Raw genomic sequence first — 16,867 nt, forward strand, 5'->3', positions numbered from 1 at the left:
AATTCTCCAACGTCCTTCCTTTCCAAATTGTCGTGGCTCTTCTGTGTCCTTTGCATTTCCGGACACATTTTGTGGCCGGATAGATCGCTAATGCCTCCTGCACGCCCCCTACGGGGGATCCAGCCCTTGACGGGAGTCGAACCTGGGACCCTTCAGTCCGCAGGCTGAAGCTCTATCCACTGAGCCACGCCGGCCACAGGCCGAAGCTCTATCCACTGAGCCACGCTGGCCAGGGCTGTTCACATGTTGATAGGGATTGCATCCAATCTACTATTGAACTTGGTGAGTGTCTGAGAATTGCCACCTTAACAATATTGACTTCCAGTCCCCGGACATCGAGTGTCTCTCCATTTACTCAGGTCCCTTTAGTAGCGTCCAGAAGTGCCACGCAGCCCGAGTGTACGGTCCTGCGCCCTCGCGTGACGCGTGTTGAGGTGGTCTGTTCTTTCCACGCTGTGGGTGGCACTTGCTCAGTGTCACGTGTGGGTGGTTCCTCGCTAACACACAGACGTGCAGTTACTTTTTGCACATCGATCGTGGATCCTGGAACCCTGCTGAGCTCGCTCATTAGCAGCCCTTGTTCCTTCACGGTCTCCTGCCCTTTGGCCCCGAATACGTCACAAATGCAGACGTGGATGGTTTCTGGTGGAGAAGAAGGGAAACCGAGGCACCTGGAAAGTTCCAGGATATGACGGAGAGGAAGGCGCTCAGAGAACGACCCCAGAAGATGTAAAGTTTTGGATTTCCGGGCTCCCCCCCACCCCTACCCCCCACCCCCTGTGGGTATTGTGTGGCTCTGATCCTAGTCAGGATGTCAAATATTTGGAAAAATAGCCCTGGCTGGTTTGGCTCAGTGGATAGAGCATTAGCCTGTGGACTGAAGGGTCCCGGGTTCGATCCCGGTCAAGGGCATGTACCTCGGTTGCAGGCTCCTCCCAGGCCCCCTGGTCTGGGCACATGCAGGAGAGGCAACCAATCGATGTGTCTCTCTCACATTGATTTTTCTCTCTGTCTTTCCCTTTCCCACTCTCTCCAAATCAATGGAAAAATATCCTTCGGTGAGGAAAGAAGAAGGAGGAGGAGGGGAAAGACATAAAGGAGAACCCAATGGAAATGTTGGAATTGGAAAAATACAATAACTAAAGACCCCACAGAGACCCTAACCAATGGATTCAATCGCAGAATGGGGATGACAGAGGGAAAAACCGATGAGCTTGAAGCTGTATCCACAGAAGTTAATGTGAGCAATAGAGTAAGAAGAGCCTCCCCCTGCGGGAGGACGGAAGGGCTGGCGCTGGTCACTGGAGGCCGGAGGGGAGGAGAAACACGGGGAACACTCGCTGGAAACTCCCCACCAAGACCTCCAGAGTCAAACTGCTGAAAACAAGGGGGGCAGGGGCGAAATCTTAAAGAAAATCCAGGAAAAAAGATGCATTACCTGTAGGAATACCTGGACATCTCATCAGAAACCTAGAGCCGGAAGGAAGTACGTCGTCCAACAAAAAATTTTTAAAATATATTTTTATTGATTTCAGAGAGGAAGAGAGAGGTAGAAACGTCAGTGATGAGAGGGAACCAGTGATCGGCCTCCTGCACGTTGGACGGAGCCCGCAACCCAGACATGTGCCCTTGACCGGAATCGAACCCGGGACCCTCCCGGCCGCAGGCCGACGCTCTACCCACTGAGCCACACCGGCCGGGGCTCACCAAAGTGCTGTGTGTGTTTGTTTGTTAATCCTCGCCAGAGGGTGTTGTTGATTTTCCATTAAATTTTTTAGAGAGAATGGGAGGGAGGGGAGCGACCGAAAGAGAGAAACACGGAGGGGGAGACGGACCAGCGGCCTCCACACGCCCCGCCGGGGAGGAGCCTGAGCCGAGCCCGTGCCCGGGGGGCCTCGAACCCACGGCGCTTCCGGGGCGTCGCCCGCGCGTGGAAAAGTCAACGTCCATGTTTATGTCCGCAAACCTCCCAAACCGGGAAAAGGCATCCGTTAACCGGGATTCGCCGGGGGCCGCGCGGACCAAGCTCCGGGAGGCAGGGCGGGTGCCGGGCCGCGCCGAGGGGGGCGCCTCCCAGACCTTCGGGCAGCGGCCAGGCCGAGCCCCGCCCCCCGGACACTTGTCAGTCCTTCTGCAAACTGGGTCCCCCCAAACCCCCCGCCCCCCCGCCCCCCCCGGACACTTGTCAGTCCTTCTGCAAACTGGGTCCCCCCAAACCCCCCGCCCCCCGCCCCCCCAGGCCTCTCCGTCGCCCGGCCTTTGTCCTTCGCCGCTGAACTCAGGCGTCCGCGCCCCCCGCCCTCCCGCCGCCCTCGGTCCGGCCGCCCCAGAGCGCGGCTGGGGAGGGGGTGCCGCCTCCTCCTCCCGCCCGGGGCTCCCGGCACCTGCCGATCAGCGCCCGCCTCCTGCACACTCGCCGCTCCTCCTCCCTGAGCCCCGCCCCCTCCCCCTCCCTCCCTCCCGCCACTCCCCACCCCCTCCCCCTCCCTCCCCCTCCCCCGTCCTCCCTGAGCCCCGCCCCGCCCCCTCCCCGTCCTCCCTCCCCCCCCCCCCCCCCCCTCTCCAGCCTCTGCTGGTGCCCGCGGTGCCCAGCGGGGTCTCACGCCGCAGGCAGCTCGGCGGCCTCTCCGTTCGGTGTTGGGTTCGGTTCGGTGTTGGGTTCGGTTCGGTGTCGGAGGAAAAGGCCGCAGCCCGGCGCCGCCCTCGGTCCCTCCCCCCTCCCCCTTCTCCGCGGCGCAGGCCCGGCTCCCAGGTGCTCGGATCGCACGGCGCAGCCGCCCGGCTCCTCCCCCCGCCCCCCCCCCCCAATCCTGTTCTCTCTCTCTCTCTCTCTCTCTCTCTCTCTCCCCCCTCTCTCCCCCCCCCCCTATTGTAGCGCCTTCCCCGTGCTCTGCTCTCCCTGTGCACCGTGCACCCTCCACCTGCACCCTAGTCTCACCCGCTGGGGGTCATGTGACTCCTCCAAGCAGCCTGCTGCGCTGGCGGTTGAAGCCCCTTGTTTTCGTGTATTTTGACGTCAGAGAGGGAGGGAGAGGGAGAGAGAAACATCAAGGATGAGAGAGTCATGGATTGGCCGCCTCCTGCACGCCCACTGGTTATGTGCCCTTGACCAGAATCGAACCCGGGACCCTTCAGCCCGCAGGCCAGTGCTCTACCCACTGAGCCACACGGGCGAGGGCTCTCCGCTCATCTCCCGATGGACACCAGCATCAGGGCCCAGCGTCATTCTTCCGCCCGTGGCTGCGCCGTTTGTTGAAGCGACCGCCCTTTCTTCATAGAACGGCCTTTCCTCCGCGTGGAATCAATGGGCCATGCAGACGAGGGTTATTTCTGCCTCTCACCCTCTCCCAGGCCTCCGGGTCTGTCCTCACGCCGGGCCACCTCCGTCCATCACTGTAGCTTGGTAGTGAGTTTTGAACTCAGGTGTGAGTCCAACTTGGTTCTTTCATTTTTTTTTTAAAATATATTTTATTGATTTTTTACAGAGGAAGGGAGAGAGATAGAGAGTTAGAAACATCGATGAGAGAGAAACATCGATCAGCTGCCTCCTGCACATCTCCTACTGGGGATGTGCCCGCAACCAAGGTACATGCCCTTGACCGGAATCGAACCTGGGACCCTTCAGTCCACAGGCCGACGCTCTATCCACTGAGCCAAACCGGTTATGGCGGTTCTTTCATTTTTAAAAGTATTTGTATTGATGTCAGAGAGGAAGGGAGAGGGAGAGAGAGCCATCGATGATGAGAGTCACGGACCGGCCGCCTCCCACCCCACCCACCCGGGGACCGAGCCCGCAGCCCCCGCATGTGCCCTGATGGGAATGGAGCTGTGACCTCCTGCTTCGTAGGTCGAAGCTCAACCCGCTGGGGGTCACGCCAGCCGGGCCCAACTTTGCTCTTTTCCGGGATTATTTTGTCTCTTCAGGTCCTTGCGATTCCCTCTGAACCTCAGGAGGGGATTCTCTGTTCCTGGATTTCTGATGGATGTGGGGATAAACTGTCTTCCAATCCCTGCGCACGAACCCTCGTCCTTCCTTGCGATGGTCCTCCACGCCCGCCAGCCGAGCGCCTCGTGTTCCGTGTACGCGCCCCCCGCCTCCCGGGGTAAGTCTATTTCTAAGCACCTTGTCCTCTCTGGTGCTTCTGCAAACGACAGTTTCCTCCGCTGCCCCAGGCACTGCTCACTGTGGACAGAGACGCCCCGACTGGCTGGCTTTGCAGCCACCCGGCAGCTGAGCTTGCCTGTGGGCTGAGGCTTTTGTGGGATTCTTTAACGTTTCCTACACATAAGGTCACGGCGTCTACAAATACAGGCACTTCAGTTCTTGTCCGGTTTTGGTGAAGGGCGGGCAGAGGCCTCCAGGGGACGCGTGGTGAGTGTGAGCTGCAGCCCCCGGGGGGGGGGGGGGGCGCCTGGGGCCCCACATGCCACCTCCACCTCCCACCCCTCCAGCCCTGGCCCCTTGACAGGGACGTGGGGTGTAGGGCCTCCAGAGGGGGCCAGGGGCCACTCTCCCTCCCCCACACGGGGGGGGGGGGGCGGGCGGTGGAGGCTGAGGGAGTGTTGGCATCCCCAGCCTGTCGCGTCCTCAGGCATAGCTTGGGGTCTCATAGGAGGTGGGGGGCCGGCCCGAGGTCCTGGGAGTCTGGGCCTGAGGGACACCCTCAGCTCCTGGACAGGAGGAAGCAGAGCCGGGTCAGGTGCTGGACACTCGGAAGAGGAGGCAGGGACACTCCCTTCTGAGCTCAGAGCCTAGCCTGACGGGGTGGGAGACCCCTGGGTGGGTGACCCGCTGCCCCCTCTCCTGTGTGGTGCACCCCACACCCATCCCAACTGGGAGACAGGGGCCAGGCTCCCACAGAGGCCGGTGCAGCCCTCGGCCTCCTGTGCCCCCAGGGCTCCCCCTCCCTCCCGCCCGTACCCCTCACCGCACGGGAGGCCACACAGCTGCTGGGGGGCTGAGAAGTGCACGTCGGCTCTCCAGCCCTGCAGACGAGGGTAGGGGGGGTGGACAGCTGGGTCAGTGTGGCCCGCAGCCCTGCTCTGCCCCCCCCCCCCCCCCCCCCCCCCCCCGTGCCCGAGGGGCGGCCTGGAGAGGCTGCTGGGCTGAAGGGGCCCTGGGGCAGCCAGGGGGAAACTGGGGCCTGGAGTGGGGGGTTGGGCAGGGCACCCCCACCTGGATGCAAGTGTCCGGCCCACAGGCCTCGTCCCTGGGAATGTCCACGAAGGCAGGGTCCACTGTGCCGTCAGCCTGGGGGGGAGGGGGGCGGTCACAGGCAGTGGGGACAGTCCAGGTGCTCCCTGTCCCTGTCCCGCACGCACACGTGTGTGTGTGTGTGTGTGTGTGTGTGTGTGTGTGTGTGGAGCATGCATCGCCCCTGCTCTCCCCGCAGGCGGCCCCTGGCCTGGAGGGCGTGGGGGGTAGAAGGGACTGTGAGGTCAGGGCTCAGCTCACCGAGGCTGCGGAGCCGGTGGTGGCCTGCAGGGCGCGGTGGCAGGCGGGGGGCCAGGTCCTCCTCCCGCGGCTCAGGCACACCTGGAAGCGGGCGGGGCTGGGCGAGGAGAAGGCGACCCGGAGGTGGGTGCCCGATGGCGCTGGCCCGACGGTCATCTTCCAGGCTGTGGGTGGAGGGGTGAGGCCCAGCCCCCACCGTCCCTCCCTCCCCCGGCCAGTCAGGCCCGCCTGCCTCCCCCTGGACGTGCAGGGCAGAGGCCACGGCTGGAGACCGCTCACCTGGGAAGCTCGGCTGCAGGAAAGGGCACCTCACGTGGAAGCCCAGGCTGGTGGAGAACTGCGGAGAGGCGGGCGCTGGGGGTGCCGCTGGGGGAGGGCGGGCTGGGGGTGCTGCTGGGGGAGGGCGGGCTGGGGGTGTCGCTGGGGCGAGGGCGGGCTGGGGGGGGGGGGCGGGCCTGGCGGTGTGCTGCTGGGGGTCTGTCCGCACAGCCCTGGGGCCTGGCTCCCCAGCCCTGAGCTCCACCACCGTCCGACGGGAGGGGGCAGAGGGGTTGGGGGGAGTGGCCAGGCTGAGCCAGGCTCTCGGGTTGTAGGGCTGCCGCCCTCCCTGCGCTGGACCCTGCGGCCCAACCACTCACCTTGAGGCAGAGCTGGGGCTGCGTGTCCACCAGAGAGAACTGCACCTGCGGGGCGCAGTCAGGGGTCCGTGGGCACTCCCCCCCTCCCCCCCGTGGGCACTGCCCCTCCCCCCGCCCCCTCCCCCCCGTGGGCACTCCCCCTCCCCCACCCCCCGTGGGCACCCCCCCCCTCCCCCCCGTGGGCACTGCCCCTCCCCTGCCCCCCTCCCCCCCCCACTCACCCTGCCGTGGGCAGGCCGCCGGGAGTGCTGCAGCTCGCGGCAGGGGTGCCCTGGCTCCGGGCACCAGCACAGGCTCACGAGGCCGCTCAGGGGACAGGCGGGCTCCCAGCTCAGCGCCTGGCTGGCCGGGTGGTAGCGGACGGCCTCCCACAGCGCCTCCGCCGCCGCCGCGTCTGCAGGGCCCGCCGCCCAGGTCAGCGGCGGCGGCCACGGGACCTACCCCGGCGGACAGGGCCCCGGGGCCGGACCTGCAGGCGCGGGTCTCCCGTGGGTCCGCCCGGCGGTGCCTGGACGGGCGGCCCCCCCGCTGGACACTCCCGCCCGCCCCTCTCCCGCCACCTCCCGCCCATCTGCCCCCCGCCCCCCCAGGGCACTCGCCATCTTCGAAGGGGCAGGCCTGGGTCCGCACGGCATCGGGGGTCGCGGCCCAGCTCTGTGGGAGAGGCGGAGTCAGCGCAGGGCCGGCCGGTCCCTGGTCCCCCCCGGCAGCCCAGGCCGCCCGCACTGACCTCCAGGCACAGGCACGGCAGCTCCCGGCTGTAGGGCAGGGAGACCGTCCCGGGGACGCTGTTGGCCGCCACCTGCAGGGGACCCCGCCCAGCCCAGCGCTGAGCAGCCGGGCCGGTGGGCGGGGCCTGGGTGGGCGGGGCCTGGGTGGGCGGACCTCTATGGGCGGGGCCTCCGTGGGCGGGGCCTGGGTGGGGCGGGGCTGTGGGCGGGACAGCGACTGGGCGTGGGGCGGGGTCTGGGGTGGGCGGGGTCTACCGTGGGCGGCCCAGGGGGCTGTGAGCAGGATAAGGGGCGGGGCTTGGGCTGAGTGGGCGTGGTCCGGGCTGGGCTGTGTGCGAGGCTTGGGCCTGGGCTCACCTGCACCAGGGCGCCCACGTCCTCGCAGGTGAACCACTTGCGGCAGAGCCGCACGTAGGAGTCGGTGCCCCCAGGGGCCTCGGGCAGCTGCACCTGAACGACCTTGCGACTGCGATCCACCCAGTAGGACAGCTTCCCGGCTGCGGGGGTGAAGGGGGGTCACGCTGGGACCAGAGCACCAGACACAGGCTTCCTCCTGTCCTGGGAGCTCGGGGTGGGGCCCCCCCAGGACCCATCTTGATTTCGGAAGTGGGAGGAAGAAGGCCCCGGCGGAGGGTGGTGGCGCGGCCACCTGAGGGGCTCCTCACGGGGCTGTGGTCCCCCCGAGGAGGGGGCTCACCAAGGCAGCCGGGCAGGTTGCTCCCCACGTCCTCGTCTCCACAGCCTGCAGGTGACAGAGGCAAAGGGGGCTCAGCCTGCTCTGCCCAGGCCACCCCGCCCCCCCCCCCCCCCCCCCCGGGCCTCTCCAGACAGGCCGTGCCCCAAATCAGCCAGATGACCGGGCCGGATGGGCCTGCCCGCCCTGGGTGAGTCTCCCCCTCCATCGGTCCCCAGAGGCCCGGCCCCCTGGGCTCCCACCTTCCACGTGGTACTGCTGTTCCAGCTGCACCCCACAGAAGTGGGGGGACAGTCCTCAGGGTGACGTGGACGCTCTGGGCTGCGCTGACCTCGAAGCAGCCGAAGTGCACCTGGAACTGGGCAGATAGAGGTGTGACCTGGGCCTCTGCCCTCCCCCCCCCCCCGGCCTCTGCCCACACCCCCCCCAGCCTCTGCCCACCCCCCTGGCCTCTGCCCTCCCACCCCGGCCTCTGCCCACCCCCCCCCTGGCCTCTGCCCTCCCACCCCGGCCTCTGCCCACCCCCCCCTGGCCTCTGCCCTCCCCCCCCGGCCTCTGCCCACCCCCCTGGCCTCTGCCCTCCCTCCCTGGCCTCTGCCCTCCCCCCCTGGCCTCTGCCCTCCCTCCCTGGCCTCTGCCCTCCTTCCCTGGCCTCTGCCCTCCCCCCCTGGCCTCTGCCCTCCCTCCCTGGCCTCTGCCCTCCCCCCCCTGGCCTCTGCCCTCCCTCCCTGGCCTCTGCCCTCCCCCCCCTGGCCTCTTCCCTCCCCCCCCCCCGCCTCTGCCCTCCCCCCCTGGCCTCTGCCCTCCCCCCCTGGCCAGGCCAGCTCCACTGGACACAGCCGGAAGCAGGATCTGGAAGCAGAGCGGGAGCGGTGCTTGTCCCTGGGCGTCGGTGGCAGGGCCCTGGGACAGGCCGTGGCCAGGAGGCCGGGAGGGGCGGGCAGCCAGGAGCAGGCAGAGGACAGGGACTGTTACTTGGCAAAGGCTTGGGGCTGGGCGGGCAGGCCCAGGAAAGACCCCGGCCTCACCTGCTGCCCCACGTGCAGCCGGCGCGAGGCCCTGGCGACGCGCACGCTCTGACAGTGTGTCTCCTGCGTGTCCATGCTCAGGGCGCAGGCCTCCAGGCCCCGCAGGCTCTCTGTGCAGGGAGGGCCCGGCGGTGTCAGCCCTCCTCCCTCCTCTCCGGGGTGTGCAGTTATGGGGCTTCCTGCCAGCTCCCAGGGCTGTGGGGTTAGAGGAGCCCTGCGCCCCCCCTCCCCCCCCGTGTCCCCTCTCACCGTGCAGCCTGAGAGAAGTGTTCACGCGCAGCAGCAGGGAGCAGCCGTCGTGGGGGTCACACTTCATGGCGGTGGAGAGGGTCAGGGCCCCCAGGACTGACCGGGGCAGGGACGCGGAGGGCTGGTGGCAGAAGCTGTTCAGGATGTTCCCTGGGGAGGGAGAAGGGGGTGCGTGCCACAGGCTCCCTGGCGCCCAGGGAAGCTTCTGGGTCAGGCTGTGGGGGAGGCTCTGGGGTGCACAGCCAGGAGGGGCCTCAGGACCTTGCCCAGGGCAGCCAGGGCCCGTCCCCTGTCCCCTGGGGAGTGAGGCTCAGGAGTGGGGACAGGCCAGTGGAGCCGGCTGACCCTGAGCTGAGGAAACGGACAGACAGTCTACTCTACTGTGCGTTGTAGCTTCGCTGCCCCTTAGTTCTTTCTCTTTCTTTTTTTGTTAATCTTCATTGGAGGATATACTTTTTTCCATTGATTTTTAGAGAGAGTGGGATGGAGGGAGGGAGGGAGAGAGAAACCATCGATGTGAGAGAGACATCAGTTGGTTGCCTTCTGCACGGACGGGGGTCGATCTGACTACACAGGTACGTGCCGTGACCGGGAACCTCTGGTCTGCGGGCGGATGCTCTAACCACTGAGCCCGGCCAGGGCTGCTGTCCCTTTTTTCAAGCATCAAATGTCGCTGTTGGCAAGTCTGACACAATATGCTTCTCTGTCCACTTGTGAGCTGTAGACCCTTTGCCTCGATGCCCCAAAGACCTTTCTCTCTTTCAAACCCAGTGACTTCACCAGAATAGGTTTTGGTGTTGGGTGTTTGGGACGGATATTCTTGGGGGTGTGGTTCGTCCTCTCGATATCTAGTTTAAAGAAAACATTTTAAATCTTGGACAGTGGCTGCCAGCGTTTGTGGCGGAGGTTTCTCCCTAAGAGAGCATCGTTTTGGAACGTCTTTGCCTATTGGTAACCTTTACCCTTTTTTCACTTGTCATGCATGTCATTTTATGTATTTATTTATTTTAATGTATGAATTGTTTATTTCTGTTTTTTTTCCATTTATTATTTTAAAAAAGATTTTTATTGATATCAGAGAGGAAGAGGGAGAGAGAGAAACATCAATGATGAGAGAGAATCATGGGTCAGCTGCCTCCTGCACGCCCCCCACTGGGGATCGAGCCCGCCACCCAGGCACGTGCCCTGACGCTCTGTCCACTGAGCCACACCAGTGGGGGCATGACCTCTGTTCTTCCTGCCTCTGTTGCCCTTATTCTGCTCAGCCTCGAGGTCGTTCCAGGCTCCGCTGCCTCTGGAGCAGCTGGGACCGTGGAAGGTGGTGGCCTCTGCCCTCCGTCGGGGGGTCCAGGCGCAGAGCCACCCGCGGGTGCTGGCTCCCACTGACCGGCCGTTTGTTTATTTTTTCACTGTTTCCCTCGTCCGAAGTGACACTCAGGAAAAGCATAGCTCCCAGAAACGGCCGAGATCTTACCGCCCGATTTCTTCCAGGGTTTTTACAGTTTCGATCTTACACCGAAGTCTGATCCGGTGTGAGTTGCTCTTGGGTGCGGTGGAGGAAGGTGGTCCAGTTTCTCTTTTTTGGCATGTGGTTTGTCCAATTTTCCCAGCACCACTGATCGAATAGACTGTTTTTACCCCACTGTGTGTTCTTGCCTCCTTGGTCCGATATTAATTGACCATAAAGGTGCGGGTTTATTTCTGGGCTCTCTATTCCGTTCCATCGATCTGCGTGTCTGTTTTTATGTCAGCCCCATGCTGTTTGTTTGTTTTCTGTTTGTTTGTTTTTTCATGACCAACCTAAGTTATTTATTTAAGCCATTTCCTGCCATAAGCAAAGAGACGGAAGATCAGTGTACTCTATAGTCATCATTTTACATTAGGAAAGAAGTCAGCTTAAGGTCCCGTACACTTTTCCGGTCCATGTGCAGAGTATGGGCCAAACTAGTGCTGTGGTCCCACTGGGCAGTGGTCCAGGTTCTGTTTATTCATCTTCATAGCCGGTTGGCAGCGGGTTCAGATGAGGATTATGGAATAGGGTACGGTCACCATCTCCCCAGGGGAAGGGCTTGGTCCTGATGCGGAGGTGGGGGCAGGCGACAAACTCGCTCCCGGTGGTGCGACTTGAGGACGTTCAGCGTGCTCACGCCCGCCCCGGGGAGCGCCACAAAGTAGGCGAAGTAGGCGAGGGCCTTCCGCAGGCGAGCGGAGTCCTCCTCGCCGTGGGCGCCGCCCACTCGACAGGGGCCGTGCCAGCTGGGGCCACAACTGACCCAGCAGCCCAGAAACCCGAGACGCAGCCGCAATCGAGTCTTTTTACCAAGCAGTCCCGTGCTGTTGTGATCGCTCTGGCCTGTGGTACAGTTTGACATCAGGCAGGAGGAGTCCTCCAACTTTCTTCCTTTTTCCCCTCAGAACGGCTGTGGCCCTTCAGGGTCTTTTGTGGTTCCTTACACATTTTAGTGGTATTTGTTCCAATCCTGTGAAACACGCCGTGGTATCTCGATAGGAATTGCGTTGAATCTGTCTGCTTTGGGTAGTATGGACAGTTTAGTGACGTTAGTTCTTCCTGTCCACGGACATGGTATATGCTTCCACTTATTTGTAACTTCTTCAAATTCTTTCATTAATTTAATGTCTTATAATTTTCTGAGTACAGGTCCTTGGTTAAATTTATTCCTATGTGTCCTTTTTTTGATGAAATTATAATGGGATTGCTTTCTTAGCTTCCCTTTCTGGTAGTTTACTGTCGGAGCATAAAAATGCAGCAGATACCTGGGTATTTATTTTGCAAGTGTCGTGCCATCTGCAAATAGTGACCGTTTCACTTCCTCCTGCGTGTACTGTTAGAGAACCCTAAAGACTGCACCGCACCCTGGCCTGTTTGGCTCAGTGGATAGAGCGTCGGCCTGCAGACTGAAGGGTCCCAGGTTTGATTCCTGGTCAGGGCACATGCTTGGGTTGCGGGCTCAACCCCAGTGGGGGGGGGGCATGCAGGAGGCGGCCAATCAATGATTCTCATCATTGATATTTCTATCTCTCTTTCCCTCTCCCTTCCTCTCTGAAATCAATAATATATATAAAAGACTGCACTAGACATTTCTTTAGATTGTTTCCTATTAAATTCAAGTTAAATAAAATACTTATTTTAAATGGCATAAGGTAATTTTATTTCTATAAAACATTTTTATCTGCTTATCCTATTATATGTGCCTACAAAAATGTCTAAACAATGTTTTCCTAATGTAAATCATGTTTATTTCTATACAGGGGCTTTGTAGTAAAATGTATTTTTAAAACATTTTTAATCCTCACCTGAGGATATGTTTTTATTGATTTTTAGAGAGAAGAAGGGAGAGAGAGAAACATCCATGAGATTGGCTGCCTCCGGCATGCGCCCAACCGGGAATCGAACCTGCGACCTTTTGGTGGACGGGACCAACTGAGCCACCCACCGGCCGGGGCTGGAGTGACATTTATTTTGACTTTCTTCCTAATATAATAGTCGACACCATCTATGTCCCTTTAGCAAATAGAGGCAGTGTTTACAGAGAGTGAGGCTCTCCTAAGTGGGCTGAGGACGTGGGGTTTCTATTCGTCGCTGGCCGAGGTGGGGGGTGTGACCTCACACTCAGGGAGCCCATGTGCCCCAGGCAGGGATGGGGGAGATCCCGGCTGACCTGGCCCCAGGGGGACAAGGTGACCCCGGTAGCTGGGAGGGCAGCCCGTCCCCCTCACCCAGAGGTACTCACGGGTCACATGACTCCTGCAGACGAAGCCCTGGAGACAAAACAGAGAGAGGGTGAGAGGTCAGCTCCACCCCTCTTGTCCCACCTCCTGAACCCGCCTGGGGGGGTGGGGCAGGGGAGGCCCTGGGCCCCGCAGTCCCGGGAGGTAGGAGGTGCCCCAGTCCCTGGTTCCTCCTCCAAGATATCTGGGGACACTGCCCCGTGAAGCCCAGCCCGAGGGCCCGCGTGCAGTGGCCACTCAGTCAACGGTGTGGCCTGGGCCCCGTGACCTTCAGGCCCCCCTGCCCAGGCTTCCTGCCCACGCAGCAGGGTGGGGCTGCCCTGGGCACCAGGGGGCAAGACCCGTGACCCACAGGGACACCAGGGGCAGCCAGAGCGACAGCAGTGGGGGCCTCTGCCCCTTCCCCAGAAAGAACTGGCCGTGACCCCAGGAAGCTGGGACGGGGGCGGGGGGTCCAGATGAAGACCTGGGCTCCCTGCTGGTGGCACCCGTGGGGCACGAGAGTGAAAGTGGGAGCCCCGCCCGCCTGGCGCCCTGAGCAGGTGCGACTGAGCAGGGCGGGGAGGGCAGGAGACCACACAGACGGGGGGCGGGGGGGCAGGTGGATGTGGCCTAACAGTAGGCCCTTCCGTGCCCTCAGGGACACAGGACATGGGACCCGAGGGTAAAGGCCGAGGCAGCGTGCCTGTGGCCTGTGCCTCCCTGACCCTGTGTCCCTGGCGTCTGGCCGTGGGGAGGGCGGCTGGGATGGAGGGTGGGAAGCTGCTGGGGTTTTCCACTGGGCTTCCCGGGGCTTCCCGGCCCACGGCCGATGGGGGGGGTGGGGGGTGTCTGTGGGGAGGGACCCCTGTGCTGCCCCCACAGCCCGAGCCCGTCAGCCAGAGGAAGGGGCCCAGCGTCCTGGGCTCACCTGTAGGACAGCACCAGCCAGTGGGGTGGGGCCCTGAGGCCCATGCACCCCAAGGCCTCCCTCCCTTCTCCCCGTGGGAGCACTTGCCCTGCCGTCTGTCCTGGTCCTCCCAGTCCTGACTTCAGGTCAGCAAGGAGCGTGGCCCAGGCCAGGAGCAGCCGCCCAGGGACCTGAGAGGGACAGAGGCCTCCGCTGTCCCCTCCCCCCTCCTTCCCTCCCTCCCTCCTTCTCTCCCTCCCTCCTGCACCTCTGCTTGCACCTCTGCCTGCCCCCAGGACCCTCCTGCCCCCGGGACCTCCTGCCCCCAGGACCCTCCTGCCCCCGGGACCTCCTGCCCCCGGGACCCTCCTGCCCCCGGGACCTCCTGCCCCCGGGACCCTCCTGCCCCCGGGACCTCCTGCCCCCGGGACCCTCCTGCCCCCGGGACCTCCTGCCCCCGGGACCCTCCTGCCCCCAGAACCCTCCTGCCCCCCGGGACCTCCTGCCCCCAGGACACTCCTGCCCCCGGGACCCTCCTGCCCCCGGGACCCTCCTGCCCCCCCGGACCTCCTGCCCCCGGGACCCTCCTGCCCCCGGGACCCTCCTGCCCCCAGGACCTCCTGCCCCCAGCCCTCCCCCCTGCATGGGGCACACAGCACCCTCCTGCTCTGCATCTTCTTTCCACCTGAACCTGCCTGTTTCCTCACAGCCCGAGGCACCACCCCAGCCCCAGGGTCCCTGCCCCTCTGAGGCCCAGCCTGGCCCTTGCCCGCCCTCCAGCCCCTCAGCCCCCCTCGTCCCCTCCCCAGGGTCCCGGCTTCTGCTGGACACAGTCCCAGGCTTCTCGGAGCCGCCTCTCCTCCTGACGGAGGCCTGGGCATCCCCAGTGACCCCCCGGGCCCAGCCCGGCAGAGAGGCACCCAGAGCCTCGCCCGGCCGCCCCACTGGGCTGTCTCCTTCCCTCCACAGCAGTCGCCCCCCCCCGCCCCCCCCCCCTCCTTTCTCCGTGGGCTTTACAGCTGCGCCCGCACCTGGACGGCACACGGTGCCTGGTCAGGCCCCCAGCCCCGCAACCCTCCCGGGCTGGCCCTGCTGAGCTGTGGCCTTGGCGGGGGGCACCTCCCGGGATGCGGGCGCCCTCCCCAGGCAGATGTGCCCGACCCCCCCCCCCCCCCAGGCTGAGTCACCTGCTCTGCCTGAAAAGTCCCGGGACAGCACCGCCCAGGACGAGCGAGTCCCCGAGGCACTTCCTCCTCAGCATCTGCTGCTGGCCCCGCAGCCAGGCCAGGAAGAGGTGGGGGCTGGGCGCCCCTAACCATCCCTGGGAGAGGCAGGTCTCAGGGCAGCTCACCTGCCCCTCGGGCGCTCAGCCAGTCTCCCAGCGCCATCCCCGGGCCCCAGCAGTTTCCGGTCACCACCACGCGGCCCCTGCACCCCACTGTGCCCCCCGTGTGCCCCGGTTCCCGGCCAGTGCCCCCCCCACGGAGCCAGGGCTGAGGGGGGGCGCTCACCTGAGAGCAGGACAGGCCGCAGTCTGTGACCCGGGGCACCGCCAGGCTCGGGCAGGTGCTCCAGCTCAGGGCCAGGAGCGCGAGGGCTCTCCCCGCCAGCATGGCCCGTGCAGCGGCCGCGTGCGTGTGCGTGCAGCTCTCCTGCCTCCCGGACACTCCCGCTCCCTTCGCTGGCTCCTGGTGGAATAGAGCCCAAGGGGGGCCGGCCGCAGCCCCAGCCCCAGCCCAGCCCCAGCCCCAGCCCAGCCCGCCTGTCCGGGCTCGCCCTGCAGCCTGCGGCCAGATGCCCTGGGGTTTCAAGGCTGCCAGACGCCTGAAGCTTGAGTCACCGGGCTCCCAGGTAACCGGGTTCTCCAGGAGTGAACCGCGGGCTGTGGGATCGGGGACACCCCCCACCCGATGGCTCCTGGGTACCCCGTCTCCCAGGCACCCCTGAGGGCAGGGGTGGATGGTGGCCGAGGAGGGGCTCTGCTGTGTTGGCTGTGGGAGCGATCGGGGTGCCTCGCCAGCCCCCATCCCCCCCTCTGCGGGTCAGCTCTCCCTGGAGCGGGACCTGGGCTCCTCTCTCAGTCCTGGGGGCCCCACCGCCCCTCTGGGCTGGAAAGGCGGCGCCCCTTTGCTGAGCTCTCTGGGTGCTCTCCCCGGAACGCCGGGGCCTGGCTCGGGATCACTCTGAGGCTGGAAGCTCCAGGCTCCAGACCTCCCCAGTGTCCACGAAGGCCTGTCCCTGACCCCTCCTCCAGCCCCTCATCCTGTGTGGGCTGACGGGGCTGGAACACCCCAGCCTGAGCGAGAGAGTCCCAGGGCCCCCCACCCCTGGTCACATGGCCTCAGCCCCTGACAGCAGAGGGCCCTGAAGGCCAGCTGCAGGGGCAGGTGAGGGGTGGCCTCGCTCAGCGCCAGGGGTGGGAGCGCGGAGCAGAGCCTGGGCCAGCAGAGCGAGCCTGTGCGGGATAAGAGCGAGTCAACAGCTGCCTTCTCTGCACCTGTAGCTGGGGCTCCAGGGGAGCACTCATTCCAACCTGCCCGTGGGCGGGGGGGCCCTCCGGGCTGGGTCTCGGCAGGTGAGGGGCGTGGGTTGTGGGGTGCAGGCACCTGGATGGGGTGGGGGCTCCATAAGAAATAGCACAGCCCTGGCCGGTGTGGCTCAGTGGCTAGAGCATCGGCCCGTGGGATAAAGGGTCCCGTGTTCGATTCCGGTCACGGCCCCGGTCGGCGCGTGCAGGGGGGCAACCAATCAATGTGTCCCTCTCACATCCATGTGTCTCTCTCTGTCTCTCTCCTTCCCTTCCACTCTCTCTAAAACAAAAACAAACAGAAAGAAAAATATCCTTGGGTGAGGATTAACAAAAAAAAAGAAAAAGAAAGAAATAGCATGGTTAAAATGGCACGAATTTGCTAAAATAGCTCTGTATGCAGGTTCCTCATCAGGGGGAAGGTGTCCAAAGACATGAGCCGCATCCGGAGGCCCCGGGGCCTGGGCGGTGCGTCCGAGTCCTGGTCCTTGGCATTGGGTGCAGGGCGAGCAGGAAGGGGGCGCCGTCGGACGGACGGGGCTCAACGGGCGCGGCGAGCGGAGGTGCACTAGACGTGGCGCGGCCAGGTCCCTCTGCAGCCCTGGGGAGAGCGAGGCCTGAGACCCCGCCCACCTGAGACCCCCACCTCCCACCTCACACACCTCACACCTCACACACCTCCCCACCTCACACACCTCACACCTCACACCTCACACAACTCACACACCTCCCCCCTCCCACACCTCACACCTCACACACCTCCCCCCTCCCACACCTCCCCCCTCCCACACCTCCCACCTCACACACCTCCCCCCTCCCACAACTCACACCTCACACACCTCACACCTCACACCTCACACAACTCACACACCTCCCCCCTCCCACACCTCCCACCTCACACACCTC

At 64.1% G+C, this 16,867-nt stretch overlaps 1 protein-coding gene and 1 pseudogene across 1 annotated transcript; both read right to left on the reverse strand.

The window, feature by feature from the left end:
- Nucleotides 1–3,493: 3,493 nt before the first annotated feature.
- IL17REL (interleukin 17 receptor E like) lies at nucleotides 3,494–15,047 on the reverse strand. Its single transcript, XM_070408038.1, is given in 17 exon segments — nucleotides 3,494–4,671; nucleotides 4,929–4,986; nucleotides 5,177–5,251; nucleotides 5,456–5,619; nucleotides 5,735–5,792; nucleotides 6,094–6,138; nucleotides 6,315–6,487; nucleotides 6,693–6,747; nucleotides 6,824–6,895; nucleotides 7,182–7,321; nucleotides 7,522–7,566; nucleotides 7,761–7,806; nucleotides 7,808–7,876; nucleotides 8,547–8,656; nucleotides 8,796–8,945; nucleotides 12,548–12,575; nucleotides 14,946–15,047. Coding segments are annotated over 17 exon segments (1,473 nt in total). The 3' UTR covers nucleotides 3,494–4,588.
- Nucleotides 10,609–11,253, reverse strand: LOC139005532 (cytochrome c oxidase subunit 6A1, mitochondrial pseudogene; annotated as a pseudogene).
- Nucleotides 15,048–16,867: the final 1,820 nt, after the last annotated feature.

Source organism: Myotis yumanensis, unplaced genomic scaffold, assembly GCF_028538775.1.
Source record: "Myotis yumanensis isolate MYYU_CA2020_CCGP unplaced genomic scaffold, mMyoYum1.0.hap1 SCAF_3, whole genome shotgun sequence".
Taxonomy (NCBI): Eukaryota; Metazoa; Chordata; class Mammalia; order Chiroptera; family Vespertilionidae; genus Myotis; species Myotis yumanensis.